Genomic DNA, 16,848 nt, shown 5'->3' on the forward strand with positions numbered 1-16,848 from the left:
GATAAGAACATATATAATCTGCTAAAAACCATTGGAACAGATTGACTGTGATAGGCTGCTCAAGAAACTGTAAATGCTATTAATTGAACCTTAAACAATTGCTTAAAGTTGAAGCTTGCTGTTTTGTGATTCATTGCTCTTAATTTCTGGAAAATTTCTTGACATCAAGAAGAACACTCATAGTCTGTTAAAAGCCACTGGAACAGCTTGTTTGCAAAGGTCACTCAATTAATTAGCATGATATCAATTGAACCTTAATCATTTGCTTGAAATTGAAGCTTGATGTTTTGTGTTCCACTGTTTTTCAAATCTGATATTTGTGTGTATGCTGCTGGAACCACCCAAATCCTTTTAAGAACCTTCCTTAGTTAGCATATACACATACATCTACCTCACATAGCATGGTCAAGACTTAACCCTAGAAAAAAGAACCAAGAACACCAATCATGGAAGCTTAACTTGTTTGATCATCTTGTTGCATCTTGAAGCTTGAAATTGACTTTCCTTGACATTCTTTGTATGTCCTTTTTAAGTCCCCATCATTTTTTGTCCTCCTCATACTTCGATTAGCTAATTATCCACTTGTTGTTCTCTTTAGTTTGTGAGCTTAAAGGAATTAAGTATCTACCTCTTATTTGATATGATAATTCTTGTGTAATTAAAATTTAGTTACTTTCTTGTAAGAGATAAGACTCAACAACTTGACATTATGTCTCCAATTTCTTAACATATATTATTATTTGCTATTAACCAAGCTTATAAAATGAGAAATATAAATTAAAGAAACTCATTTCATATTTACTTATTCTTTCTTAAAGATATTTTGATAGGATTATTAGACTCCGTCTATAAGTGGACTTCTCCATAAAAAAAAATATTTATCTCTTAAGATAATCAACCTCTCATCTCATATGAATGAGAACGATTAAACTTAAAATACATATTTTATGAAATAAACAATTTTTAAATAACCACTTATCAAAAAATATATTATTTATTCATAAAAAAATAAAACTACTTGTAAAATAAACAAACTTATAAAAAAAATTAAAGTTTATTTATTCTATTAAAAAAAAACTTTTTTAAAAGTATAAATAAACTTCTCAATGATCGAAGGATCATTGTCAATACTTGAAACTCGGTCTTAAGGTGATCTACTTCAACTCGCAACACCTATCATACTGAAAACATTAATTACAAGTTAAGTTAATTAATTATATGCATATGATTAATTTGACATGCATGGACACGCGCCACTAATATTAACTAAAAGTAAAGAAAAGCCTAAAGATTAAGAAATGGTGACGAAGGAATAATGCGACAAAGTGTTAAATGTTAGCATAGCAACATGATCCTGAAGAAGGGGAAGGGGATAAAAGGCAATACAACCAAAATACAGTGACTACTAGTGTCGGTGAGTGTTGGTCGTATGCGACAACGTTCCATGTAAAATGGATTCCTCTGCATGATTTTGCCTCACATGACCAGACCCCATTTCAACAGAAAAAGAAGAAAGGGAAAAAAATGGCTCTGTGGGGTACCTCTAAAAGCTTTTCTTTTGTGCCTGGCTCGTTGGATTCTACCACACCAAACATTCCCACATGCAGTAAATAATTTTCTCACACGCAAGAACATAACATATTCACCTCCTTCGTTTGTATTTTGTTAAATGATTCTTAATGCGCCATTTCAATAACGCCAAAACTTTTGAAGTCTTGGCACTTAGTTTGTGAGGGGACCATGATCAGTGCATCAAAATAAATGGTAATTTAAAAGTAACTGATCTTCATCTACTGTGAACTTGTTAGCAAAATTAAATCTATTTGACATTTCAAAGTAACAAAACTCGTTTAGCAATAGCAGAAAACTGGAGTAAATGAAACCAATTCGTCGTTTCTGTCACATTGGTTTTGCCATGGTCTTCTGTGATTCTCATTGTCTACAATTTCTGCTATAACAGTAATAGAAATCCATCTGCACACAAACACAATGATCAATTGATTCAAGTAAACAGTATTGGTCTAAATGTAAAAACGCCCACTAAGCAAAAACAAGACCTTGAAGATCATCATACCAGTGGACCCAATATCAGATTATTGATACCCCATTCATCCAATCACATGTTCAACTTCAACTAATTGAAAAAAATAAATTATTTCTTCTAATCAGTCTCTTAATTGGTAAAGAAAAGTATAATATATATTCTTGAATATCATAAATGTACACGAGCAGCATTTGGTATTCGGTATTCATATTTTTGAAGCACGGCAACATTAAAGACGATGAGTGACCAAAATTTGGGGTGCGTTTGTCTGGTGTTCTGCCACGGTACTTGTAGCTACCATGACAAATCGCAATTCCTTATGCCTCCACTATTACACGTAAGCAGGCTATGGACAAAACCGCTACACTCAATTCCATAAGTACACTGCAGAATTCACACGCACTTCGAACTCTGAGAGGAAGGACAAAATATATATTACATGCAGCAAGCTTAGGAATAGAGTCTCATGTGATGTGAGAGTGAGACTATTAATGACTTTTAGAGTACCTTGGTAAGAGTGAGAAGAGATCATAGGGAATCAAATCAGTGCTAAAAAAAGAAGGGTTCTTCTCTTCCCTAACACCCTAATCATTCAACCCCCCTAATTTACCTTTGCTTTTTCTTACCATGGGATGACACAGTTATCATCCAGAAAGAGATAAAATAAAGAGGAAAAAGAAAAGTGACCAACTACTCTCTACTTTCTCCCTACTTTTGATCTCTCTCTCACCCTCAATTGTTTTGCAAAAGGATCCCAATGTTGCACCCCACCAACCGCCATTGCTTGAGTTAGAAGCCTCTTATCCACTAACCACCTATGACCCATTGGAGTACTGATAGCCAGGTAGAAAAAGGAGATAAATTGGGGATGGAAGTGGGCAAAAGGAGGGTAGGGGCCAGAGGGAGTGTGGTTGCAGGGTCAGTGTGGGAGAGCAGGATGAAGAGTGATGAAGTGAGAGGGGGGATCAAGGTGTTTAACGCAGAAGAAAATCCTGAAGAAAATGGTGGCGGTGCCAGATTGAAAAAAAGCCCAATTGGATGTGGAAAGAGGAAAACTTGGAAATCTGAGAGCTCTGAGGGGTCAGATAATAAGATCTCAATTCAGGTGGCAAAAGGGAAGACAGAGACCCTGAAAAGTTCCGAGGAGCTGAGCATTTCTTCCCCTGATGGAATGAAGAAGAGCCCAATACAAACCAGAAAGATTGCTGCTTTTGCAAATAAACTTGAGAGAAGCCCAATTTACACCAGAAAGATGAGATCTGAGACACAGAAGAGTGGTGAATCAGATGAGGGGCATGAGAGGAGTTCAGCACAATTGAGAAAGAGCAAGTCAGATCCAATAAAGAAGATTGCTTCTCCCGGTGTTAGCTCAATTCAATTAAGGAACACGAAATCCGAGTTGGATTTAGTTCCTGATGAACCAACGGATGAAAAGATTGAGGTTGAGAATGAGAAGAATGACGCTGACGAAAAGAATTGCATGGATTTGGATGATGTGTGCCAAGAGAAGGTTATATCTAGCAGCTCGGCAAATGTGGTCCAATGTTCAACCGAATTGTCGGTTCAGGTTGGTGGTGATTCAGATGAAGTTGCAGTTGATGAAGCAGATGAAGGAGATGATGTGGGGGAAGAAATTGAGATTGAGATGGAGGAGAGAATTGATGTGAAGGAAATTAGTATTGCAGAAACAATGGTTGTCAGGGAGCCAGAAAAAGATGAGGCTGCTGGGAAAGAACAGGACAAGAAGGTTATTGCGAATAATGAACCAGAAAAGAAGGTGATTCTGAATGAACCAGAACCAGAACCAGAACCAAAGAAGATTATGAAGGAACCAGAACCTAAGAAGATTCCAAATGAACCAGAACCTAAGAGGATTGTGAGTGCCCACATGCGATTTCATCACAAAAATGAAAGAAAGCCAGTTTCTGTTCCTCTTACTCTGAAGCAATCTCCTACAATTAGAAGGAATTCCACAATTCACCGAAATTTCGCCCAAGCTAATTCAAGTAAGGACTTCTTAGTTTGTTCTTTCAATTTGTTCCAATTGGCTTTATGTTTATTATGATTGATTGTTATGGTCCAGTTCCAAAGGCGGAAGAACACCGTAGCTTTCCACAAACCCAAAGCAAATTGCAGAGTATAGGTGATTCATCCAACATGTGAAATTTATTGTCAAAATTTTATTCACATAATGGCATTGATTCTTTATCTACATAACTCTCCTCCTCAGTGGATTTAATCATGTGGAGAGACGTTTCAAGATCAGCATTTGTCTTTGGACTTGGGACATTCATCATAGTCTCATCTTCTTATGCAAAGGATATCAAACTGAGGTTAGAAATCAGCTATACAGAGTTCTTTTTTTGTATACTATCAGTATATAATTTGCTGTTTCAGAACAGAATCCTGAAATGAAGCTTTCCTTTCACTGTTTCTACAGTCTTATTTCAGTGACGTCCTACATAAGTCTTGTTTATCTGGCTGTTATCTTCCTATATAGATCCCTAATTTTCAGGTGATAACCCAAGCACTAATATATTACAATTACAATTTACAAGGAAACTATCTTTTCTGATTCTCTTTCGTTTCAAACTAATCAGAGGTTTCATAGAAGTTGAGGAGTCAAATTATGTAGTGGGAGAAGAAGATGCAATTTGGATGCTAAAACTGATTCTTCCTTACTTGAACGAGTTTCTGTCAAAACTCAAAGGCCTGTTTTCTGGAGATCCGGGTACCACCATTAAGGTAATTTAATAGTTTCCTTTTCTCATCAAAATTACAAATTATAGTAGCCTAGAAGATTGAACTCCAAAATTTAATTTGGCAATTGGGAATCAATTGCAGTTGGCTATTTTGCTCTTTGTTTTAGCCAGATGTGGCAGCTACATAACCATTTGGAAGATGATCAAATTGGGTACGTTTTTAAGGGTTCATACAAAAATTTAACTCTTCACATTCTCTTTAAAAGGGGTTTCCATTCCTTAGTAGAACTCTCTGAACACTGTGAAAATGCTAAATTTATGTTTTGCTGCCTCAGGCTTCTTCGGAGTTTTTACTGTACCAAAGATATGCACTTCCTATTCTGCACAGTTGACTGCATATGGTAATTTCCTGAAATTGATGTTGCTTTTTCTAACATTATTTAATGCCTCAATTATGACCCTATACCTTGTTTTAGTTACGGTAAATTAAGAAGTTCATCCTTTTAGTTAAGTGTTTGTGTCGTACACAAGTGATACCAGTAGAATAAGTATGGATAAAGTATCTAATTTAAAAAATATTTATTAAATTTTTGACAATTTTTCAAAAAATAAATATATTAATTTTTTAAAAATTTAAATTTATTATATAAATTTTTATTATGATTATAAAAAATAATAAATCTTTTTGAATCAGTCATGAAATATCTTTTAAGAAAAACATACTTAAATTTATATAATTAATTTATATAATTATAATTATATAATATATAGATTTGTGTCACGTATCCTATATTTTAGAAATTTTATATATATATATATATATATATATATATATATATATATATATTCTGTCAATGTTTGTGTTCGATAAGCTTTAAACAACATATTAGAGTTAGAGTAACGGGAAGAGCTTGATGCTAAAGTGAGATTATAATGTTTGAATTGTCTCTCTACTCTCTTCAGTGTGTGTTCACTGTAATCTAACCCTTATGTATATCTATTTTGTATATAAAAATTTGTATATGTGAAATTTGTGTCTTGTTTTTCATATAATATTAAAAATCCAATGATTAAAAAAAATACACAACTTTTTTCTTTAATATTAAAAAAATATAATTTAATAAATTACGAAATAATAATTGCACACATATAAAGTAAATGATAAAAAAAGTTAGAGGTTAGAATCGGTTTGCTAACTATGATTTTATTTTGTTTCCTTATATAATGGGTGGTGTCTTAACTGCATCATAATGTGGATCCGGTGGGGCATAAACAAACAAACACTAGTAATAGTTTAATATAGTGCAATTATACCATCTCAACCATGTAAATAAAGTTAAAAACTCCAAATCTAAATCTGCTTCAAGATAATTAATTTTATTACTTTGAAGATTTAGTACTTGATGTGATCATGGAAGCATAATTTTGTGCATCACATGGATGAAGCATCTCTGGTTTTATTTAATTTTGTATTCTTGACTTTTTTGGGCTCATTGGGTCTCCTTTGTGTCTGACAATTAGATTCAAGTTTGAAATGAAGGGAACGCAACCACAGTGTAGGGTATTAACATAATGGTGTCAGTGGTCCCCAATCCCAAACACCAAACCTAAAAATATAGTCTCTCTTCACGTGTTAGTCTCCAAGAAGACTAAAAACCAAGCCTTCTCTCCAAGAAACTCATTTTTTTCTTCTTCTTTTTTATCAATATGGGACAATTTTTCTTCTTTTACTAAAATGTGATTGCATTTATGAGGTTTGAAAATTGTGACCAGGTAATACAATTTTATTATGAAAAAAAAATATACTAAAATCGTATCATTTTTTATACGACTTGATATGATTTTGATACGACTTGATATGGTTAAAATTATGTTATCTTGATATTACTTTATTCTTACATGATCAAAATCGTGTCACTTTTACACGATTTTATGAAAAAATCTTGCTATGTTGGTATGATTTTTTTCCAACATGGTAATATTTTAAAAAGCAACCTCATCTTGGTAATAAGGAGAAAAATTGCTCCATGCTAAAAAGTATCTTTTGTTATTTTAAATTGGTCTTCTTGTTCTTTTAAGGAAAACAATTGTTTCACCACCAAAGAATAACTTGAGAACCTGTTTTAAAGGGAATGTGGTAATTAAAAAAATATTTTTTTATAATTATAGAGAATAAAAAAAATGTAAAGGAGAAAATAGTGAGGATCAATATATCATTACACTTTTTCTATTGTGGTGAAGGAAATTTTTGGATACGACGATTTCGGGATGCTTGGGATTCATGCTCACACAAGAAAGCAGTGGCTCTTGGGATCTTTGGGCTCGTGTGGAATTTATCCTCAGTTGTTGCTCGCATTTGGGCAGGTACTTATGTTTGGTCACATCACATCTTTTAATTTAAAGTTTAGGTTTGAATTTCGATTCTTTTGTTTGATTTGCAATGTATGTAGACATAATAATGGATGAAGTTGTGTTATTTTTGCAGTGTTCGTGCTATTTGTGGCTTTTAGATATTATCAACAGCATTATTTGGTGAGAGATGAATGGGGGGAAGAAGAAGGAGGGTGTGATGAAACATGGGAAGAAGGTGTTGGAGTTAGACACAAACAAGGACCTGCAAGTAACTTTAGTGATACCAATAAAGTGAAGAAAGTGTTCTGAAAGAACGTGTTGATGGTGGCAACTAGTGGTACCATCTTAAACAGGCTTGTTCAGTTGTTAGTATAGTCCCATTTTCCCTTTAAATTTTCTTTTATATTTTCGTTTAAAAGTTTCAAGTAGAAATTCCTTATATATAAAAATATGCTGTAAATTTTTGTTATGTCAATATAAAGCTTAATTTAGTAAACAAATCCATCAGGGTTCGATAGGGAAAGGGAATAATGGCAAGGGTGTTTATGTTCTGTAATTAGCATTCAGTTATAATAATTTATCTTCGTCATGGTGTTGTATTATCCTCCATCAATGTTTATAAGCAATAGAGCAACCTTTTGGTGGTACCCTCACTGTATCACCTAATGCTTACTGCCACTTAACTTCAACCCACAAAAAGATCCCCTCCATTGCTTCCCCAAGAAGCTTATGTCTGCTACAACCATTCCAACGATCATCAATGTCTTTGAAGGACACCACTTCATGAGTTCGCTTACAAAAGATAACAATAAGATTTATTGCACAAGTGCGTCTACTAGGACTCTCTAGGTTTACCTATTTCTAATAATTTAGAAGAGTCGCACATACTTTTGTTAGAATAAAAATTAACAGCCTTTAATGTTTTGATTATGTGCTTAAACAAGAAAATTCAAAACATGATAATACTTGGTCTATTATAGACAAGTTTCTTGTTAAGCATTAAATCATGTAAGACGCAAGTGTTTCATCTGTCAGGCGATATAACATCTCATTATCTTTATTTTGTCTAATAAGCAAAATGTTTAATCAAACGATACGAACATGGTCTTTAAACTAATGTTCTTCTCGAATATTCTATGAGCTTAATTCTATGTTAGAGGAAATGTCTTCACCATTTGTCACTAAAGATCTCTTGGGAATCGAGCTAAAGCTGTAGTATTCGTCAACGATCCTAACATAAGCATATGTCAACTCAGGTCCAACCATCTGCCTAGTATGATGTGTACTTTTATCATGTTTTGGTATAAAAGGTTATTCAACTACGGAGATAAGAACTTCCAACTATAAAGGATGTTTCATGTTAAAGTCAGCCAAGGAGATTAGAGAGTCCTTGATGATCAACTATGAAGGGAACGAAGATGTTCAACTGAGAAAAGTTGCAACCCTCATGCACCAATATGAGTGTTCACCATGATGGATTTTGAGACCATGGATGATATGTTTGGAAGAAAGCAAGTTCTTTTAAATGAACTAGAAGCTCTCATAAAGAACCTTCTCTAAGGCTTAGATCAACCTAAAGTTGTTGGATAGCTCACCAAAAGGTGTGGCAGCCTAAAACAACAATAATTATAGAGGTTTGTGATCTAAAGAAGCTCATGTTCTAGAAATCTTGGGAGTGCATGAGGTGCATCTCCAAGATTGTGAGCACATGGAAGCCTCTACATTGTCTCACTAAGGTCTTCATGGAAATCCTACGTCAAAGCAGATTCAACTAAGATAAAAGGGAGTTAGAGTTCAAAAGGACTAAGAATAAGAAGACAATACTTTCAAAGATGAGTTTGACAACTCAACTAATGAGAAAGTATCTAGGATGACAAGAAGGTATAAGTGGATGCTTAAACAAAAGGATCTAGGTAGTTGAAGATCTACCTACAAGAGGAAGGAGAATCATCATAGATAGTACTAATTGTTGTGTTAAGTATGTGCACCTTATAATTCTCACATATCTTCAAGTACAACTAGCAACCTTCAAAGTGGGAGAAAAATATCAAAGTTCCTCAAATCCTTCGGAAGAAGAAAGCTCCAGAGAACACATTTCTCTTTTATGGTCCTTAAGGGGGGATAAAGAGTTAAAAAGTTTAAGGAGTCATTTATAAAGTTTAAGGAGCCATCAAGTTTACGGGTACAACTAATGCTCACGTAGATGTCAACATCTAGCATTGAAGTCACAAATGATATTTGTTTGAAGGGGAACAACATTAAAAAAGATGAAGATATTATTGTTGAGTCTTCACACAAGGTATTCACTGATGATATTATGCATTTTTTAATGTTGTAGGTAGTCCTCTTAGAAAAGACATTCGTATATCAGTTATCACATATATTATTTAGACTTCATGAAAAGTGATAAATCATGCAAGGTTTCAACATAGTCTGAACTTTGATACAACTTTAAATACGATTCATTGCCACATAAAAATGTTAGTTAACTCTTCTAAGAAAAACATTAATAATGATATTAGTGACTATACTATTTTGAAGTTTATTTTATTTTCAAAACGAAATCTCAAAAAGACATTAGGTCTATCTAAGTCATTTGGAGGATGCTTATTGTTGGATGAGTTAAAAATCAGCATTTATGGTGTTGCTAAAGGTTGATCTAGGCATGTTGCTTGTAATGGTATTGTCAAAGGGAGTAATGGGGAGTACATGGGAAGTTTCTCTACTTATCTTGGTTTCAACAAATCTTTTTATGTGGAACCTTGACTATATAAAATGTTATGATTATAAACAAATGTGGCTAAAATACAATTCTATTATTGTTTGTCAAGTTTTCTCTTGTTCGAGTCTGTTCCTTGGGCTCTTAGAGGAAGATGGATAAAATGCATATAAAGTTGAAGAGCTTTAAACCTTAAGTGTCTCGCATTTTTCGTAAAGACAAATGTTATGTGGGTAGTCTTGCTAACTTTGGGATTGATAATAGATTGGACTTTACGTTATTTAATGTTTTTCCTTATTTTATTTGTCTAGGTTTCTTTCATAATAAGTATCAACTCCCTTATTTTCGTTATTTATAAGTTTCGTTTGTGGGAATTTGGGTGTATGTATTTTAGCATGGATTGATTTAATCCTTCATGTTTTTGTAGTTGTTTTACTCTTTTCTTTTGTAAAACTTTATATGTGATTATATATGATAGTTGAACTTTAGGATGTTAGTCTCAATTTAATGCAAAAATTCATAACAATATCTAACATATGAATTTAAAAAAAAAAACTCTAAAAATCATGAAAATGTACTATTTTTAACTTTTCTATGTTTAATTTGAAAGCTATATATTTTAAGAAGTGTAAAATTGTTTTCTTATAAAATTGATTATCAAACAGAGTTTACTATTTTTCCTGAGATTCTTTTTTTATAATTTCATTTATTTAAATTAAAAATTTATAGATTACTGGTATAAATAAAAATATTTGACAATAACTATTTAGTTAAATTTTAAGTAAATTAAGACATTTATTTTTCACGTAAAACAATGTTATATATCACACCTCTATTACCTTATAATTGTTCCCTTATTCTTAGTAAATATGTTTACTAAACGATTGCTCTTCGAATCAATTAGTCACATTTTTTATAATTTCTATTTAAATACCCTTCAAAACTATCCATATTTATATTGCGATAATCCCTTCTTTAAAAATATTTATAATTTTATTGAACAACTGGGTTTTTTTATCCTATTCTCAGTGCTAGAATTCTTTACAAAAATAACTTTTTAACTTCTTTTTTTCAAAAACTTCTTCGATGTATTAATTAACCTTTGATTATTAGCCTTTATTTTCATACTATTTCAAAATTGATGTTCATTCACATCCTTTAAACCTCATCAATTATATTTTCATGGATAACACCCAAACATGAATGAACATTATTTCCCCATACATGTGGAAGAATGAAGCAAAACACATCAATATGACAGATTCCAATCTAGTAACTGAAAGTGACTTTCACATGCTTTCTTATCCTTTCTTTAGGGAAGATTAAAATTAGACTTTGTTTGATTTTACTTTGGGTGCCATTTTATCAGGAAGTTTATACCTTGAAATCCAATTTATTCTCTCCAATATCAACGTCAATGGTAATAGCAGATAAAAAAAAAGTTAATGGTAACAGGGTTGAGTCACAGTTTTAACCAAAGTTTTCGAATGTCTTTCTTTTGCCTCTACTTTATAAACCAATGGGAACAAACTTGATCTTGGTGCTAAAACATGTATATTTCCTGGTTTTAAAATAGGGACTAAGGGTTATGTTGTAATAGATACACAAATCAAAGAAATTTTCCTATCCGGAAATGTAATATTTCATTAACATGTTCTTTTGCTAAACAACTCATTCATCTAAACAAACTGATGTGGATTATGAAAATGTTTTCAATCACTTTTATGATCAAACATAATGAAATCCATAAAACTATACTATACAATGCTACTGAAACACAAAGATCTAACAAGTACATTATTCACTTAATTTTGTATTATTATATAAAACTTGTCTATTAAGTAGCTTCAATACACGTTTTCCATCTCATCACAAATTGAATTACATATCTACTAAGAAGTCATATTGCTGATAAAAAAAAAAACTACCAAAAAGTCATATTTTTTTTAAATGATCAAGCCATGAAAACTGAATTCAACCCTAAAAAGAATAATACATGTCATAAAACTAGTCTACCTTAAAAAAAAACTCTCATTGAGTATATAAGATAAAGTAAAAAGCTAATAGATAGAGAGATAAAAAAGATACAAGAAAAAAAAAGGTTAATTAGTATATTAAACAATTAGATGATCTTATATAGTAACTCGAGTGAAAAAATCTACATAACTATGTCACAAGATATTAATTCTAACAAACACAATCATGTGTATTGTTTAACTAAATTCTTATACGATTTAAAACAAGGTAGCCAACAATGATATAAAAACTCACCACTTTCTTACATACTATTAATCAATAATTCTTTGTTCACTAATAAAATTAATTCTTATAGTTTTGCTTCTATACATGAATGACATTATATTAACAGGAGAATGTCTAAATGATATCAAAGTTGAAAACTCTTCTCTCGATGTTACCTTCAAAATCAAGGACCTTAGATACCTTAAACTTGATAGGCTTAGAGAAATACACCTTAGATATTCTTTGTACCAAACAAACTTCTACTCCCATGTTAGGTGTCATCATAATATGTACTATAATGACTCACATACCTCCTTAATGATTTTCTCATCATTCCTTGCTCCACGATGAGTCTCTTTTACATTAATCAAGTTGCAAGCCATAGACCTTTCAATTCTAACTTACATAACTATCACGCAGTTGAGGAAAAACTTCAACATGAGCTGTTTCACCTCTTGTCCGTTCAATTTGCATAATAGCAACCAAAAGTCTTCACAAAAGCTCTTTATCATGAGATTTCGTGTGCACCTATTTTCAAGATTGGATTATTAAGCATATATCAGGGTCATAAGTTTTATTATTATATTCATATGGGCCTTCTGGGCCATGTACCTTCATGGGCTTTTATTTTCGTTACGTTAATCCTCTTGCATGTGTATATATATATATATATATATATATATATATATATATATATTTGCACATGTGCGACGTAAAAATAAAATAAGTAAAAACTATTATATTTTTACGTTTTCTCGTTTTTTTTTCTCTGGAATGCGTTTTCGTTTTCCCTCTGTCTATGCTATATTGATGAAACTCAATAAGTACGAACGTTTTGTCATTGTAAGTGTAATTATGTGAAGTTAATAAGAGGTTAGACAGAGGGAATATCTATTATTATTTTTTCGCAGTTTTAAGAAATGCACTCTTTGCCATTTGACAAAGACCTTGCACTGATTATGCTATATAAGTTGTCATGTAGACATCACTAACCTAAACCTTTTTCATGGTTTTATTTTTGTCACAATAGTTTTGCTGTCGATTGCTCGAAATACCTATCTATTTTAGTTGTGACCAAAGACTTGTTGTTTGGTCCGAGTGACAATCAATTCTTAAGTAAGCAGCCATAGGTTTCCACCTCGTGGTAGGTCACGTCGCATAAAAAGGATGTAATGGTGTCATGTTTTGATTCCTTAAAAAACAAAAACACTTAGTGCCTTAAACACAGAAAAAAAAAAAATGTCTTGCAGGAATCTTCTTCACACCTTATGAGAATTCTGTGAGGACCCACGGCATCTGAAATCAAATTCAGTATTCTTTGTTAATTATTTAATGAATATAATAATTTGATATTGATAATAACTAATGAGTGTTTTTAGTGAAAATAAATATGTGAATTTGTTCCAACTTTAAAATAAATAATCATAATAAGCTATTTTTAATTAGATTAATCATCTTAAAAAAATTAATTTAGATAAGTAAATATGTACTGATTATAAAAAAATACAAAGTGATAATTTATTTATAACAATCATAATTTGAAAAGAATATGATTTTACTGATATTTTTTAACATGTAAGAAAATTATTCTTTTTTAATGATTTTAGCAATTGGTTTTCAATAATTGCTCAAATGCTCGTAAAGTTTAGAAAAATTAACTTTCAAAATTTAAAGAGTTTGAAAATAATTAGTTCTATTTGGAATTCCAAAATCGATCAAATTAAAAAAAAATGAAGAGATTATGAACAAAAATAAACTATGAAAAACATTAATTTTATTTTTTAAGTCTAAGTTTACACTAAATGAAACCTGATTCAAAGTAACACTACAGAAAAATTATTAAATAGAAATCAATCTTAGACACTAAAAATAATTAGTTGATATATTAACTAAATTAGATATTATTTTAAAAATTAAAAAAATTATTGATATTTAAATTAATTTTTGTACTAGTCGGGTCCGCACGACCGAGACTATTACTCGGTATCCGGTCATTATGCGACCGACACCACAAAGATCATTACACTTAAGCAGAATCAATGAAACTAGTAAGCAATCAAGAACTAGGTAATATATTTTTAAACATGACCCAACTTCATAATCTGGCCCAATCAAAAAAAGGCTCATAATAACCATATAAATAGGCACAAAATCCAAGAATCATGTACGTCATTATACGCTCAGAGTACTGAGTGTCAAACACTCAATTATGACTTGAGCATCGGAGTGCCTTTTGTAGGTACCATCAGAGTCTGGACTTTGCGGAGATCGAGAGGCAGATTGAGAGAGGAGTAGAGTAAGGAACTTGCTTGGAGAGGAATAGAAGTACAGATCGACCGACCGAGGAGGTAGAAGAGCAACTCGAATCATTTTTTTGGTTCCAACCCCTTTCGAAAACGGTTTCTAAAATTAACTATTTTTATTATTATTATAATCTACATTAGTACTTGATGAATCATGATGTGTAATTCAACGTTATTATTTTACTAATTCTCAATTATTATTCTTAAAATAAAATATATGAATACTTATTATACTTAATGAATTATTTATTTAAAAAAGTATTTGAATGTAAGAAATAATGAGTAGTTGGCTTTGAGGGTTTTTATTTATAATAAAATAAGTACAAGCGGGTTTATATATGTTGTAGAGGTTATTAGGAGTGATATTAGCATGAATAAGTTGTGAACAGAAAGAGCTGAATTTGAGTGGCCCAAATTCGATAGCTTATTTGAAAGAGTGAGATAAGGTGTAGTTTGTGGTGTGGACATAATATAAAATGTAAGTATAGTTGTTACTCCAAAAATGTTTCTCCACGTAACTTTGGTTATATTGATTGCACCCTCGCTCTCATAAAACGTGATGACGAGAATGTTTGAAAGCGTAACGGGTAGAACGGAGACACCTGGCACATGTGACACCTGTTTTCTTAGGAGCCGTTATGTTTAAGACAACTCATCGTTTTGAATGAATGAAGATAGAAAGAGAGTGAAAGCGAGTCTGTGATGTGAACTGTGAGCTGCCCAAATATTATTCAGCTGCACCCTCCACGAAGGTACACTATCACTCAACTTCCTCTCATCCTTCGTTCCCACTTCTCAACACTTTTATGATCCAAAATTTTTATCCATTAAAAATAAAAATATTTGATATTTGATATAAATGTAAACTAAATTTCATTTTGTAAACTGATTTATAAGGTTGAGTTAGAGTTAATGTTCACTTCTTAATATGTATTTTTATAAGTTTGAGTTAATGTTCACTTCTTAATAATATTATGTATCAAAATATAACTATGTATAACTTATTTTAATAAGAATTTGTTGGGTTTATCAGGTCACTCGTTATCGGATCTGTTATTGGATCATCCATAAATATATAGTCTCGCACACTAGATATAAGTGGAGTGTGAACCTCACATTATAAACCGGAATATAAGATTTAATTAAATTTAAAATCCACTTGAGAATACTCTCAATAAAAAAAAGCTTTAGAAATATTTTTATTTTTAAATTAATAAAAGTCCTTTAATTCTAAAAAGTATGTGATCAAGTTTCACACAAGAGAATATAAAGACTTAAAAAAAATCTCCTATTTTAAAAATATAAAATTTATTATATAAGAACAAATTTCTCAAAAAAAAAAACTGATAAAAAGAAGATGAAGAAAATACAATGAAAATAATTCACCAATATCCTAAACCCAAACATGGTACATAATTATTTGTAATTGGTCTTATTTTGTTGAGTCATTTTGTATTTTGTTTAACTCATTTATTTTTCAATTGTAATAATTCACTTTTAAGATATTATTATATGATAAATTGACTCAAGGAATGATGTTGAAAAGATAGGTGTAAATGATAAAGATGGAGATAGTTGAAATGGTAGTATATGTTTCGAGAAGAACATGGTATATCAATGAGAGAATATTATAGAAAATAAGCATTTGGTAGAGTTAAGATCATTGACGTTCGACAATTTAAGAGAAGACTTATGAGCATTATAAACAAAATTGATGGTGTGATTCTGAAGTCCAATTACTCGATGAAGCAATTACTATAATTTAACTCTCACATATTAGTTATCCTACTTCTTTTCAATTACATTATATTCTTTAAACTCAATAAAAAATAGATATTAATATAATAAAATGTTCATTTTTCATAGAATTAAATTGCAATAAAGTAGTTTGTGTTAATGTTAGTGTATATTAATATAATAAAATGTTCATTGTTCATATTATTAAATTGCAATAAAGTAGTTTGTGTTAATGATAGTGTAGTAATATAATTTACTTAAACCATGAAATGTATAAAAATTTTGAAGTTTGTTGTTTAAACAATTGCCGTTATAAGTGAAGTAAAAAGAACAAATTGAAAGTTAATGACTACTATCCATCTTCAAATAATCATATTTGTCTTTAAACGAAAAATAATTTTGTTAATGAAATAATATATATATAAATCATTAAATAAAAATTAATTTTAGAAAGTCTTGAAAAGTTTATCAGGTGAATCATATTCATATAAGCTTTAATGACTACAATTATTACGAAGTGGACTTTAAGTCTAACTCAACCCCATAAAACTGGCTCATAGGGTTGAGGTTTGCACCCACTTATATACAATGAAAAAAATGAAAGGCTCTAATCTCTAGTCGATGTGAGATCTCCAACACACCCCCCTCACGCCGAGACTGCCAACTTGTGCGTGGGATTATATATTTTGGGTGGTCCGATAGCGGGTGACACGATAGGATAGACTCGAAATGGCTCTGATACCATATTAC

General features: G+C 31.3%; 1 protein-coding gene across 1 annotated transcript; it reads left to right on the forward strand.

Annotated features, from left to right (window-relative positions):
• The first annotated feature begins 2,250 nt into the window (after positions 1–2,250).
• LOC137820426 (uncharacterized) lies at positions 2,251–7,687 on the forward strand. Its single transcript, XM_068624513.1, has 9 exons — positions 2,251–4,050; positions 4,128–4,187; positions 4,275–4,377; positions 4,485–4,559; positions 4,645–4,789; positions 4,889–4,958; positions 5,082–5,147; positions 6,988–7,110; positions 7,232–7,687. Exons 1-9 carry the CDS (start codon positions 2,862–2,864, stop codon positions 7,405–7,407), a joined length of 2,007 nt encoding a protein of 668 aa, XP_068480614.1. The 5' UTR covers positions 2,251–2,861; the 3' UTR covers positions 7,408–7,687.
• The last annotated feature ends 9,161 nt before the right edge of the window (positions 7,688–16,848 follow it).

This window comes from Phaseolus vulgaris, chromosome 9 (assembly GCF_051622355.1).
Source record: "Phaseolus vulgaris cultivar YP4 chromosome 9, ASM5162235v1, whole genome shotgun sequence".
In the NCBI taxonomy this organism is placed as follows: domain Eukaryota; kingdom Viridiplantae; phylum Streptophyta; class Magnoliopsida; order Fabales; family Fabaceae; genus Phaseolus; species Phaseolus vulgaris.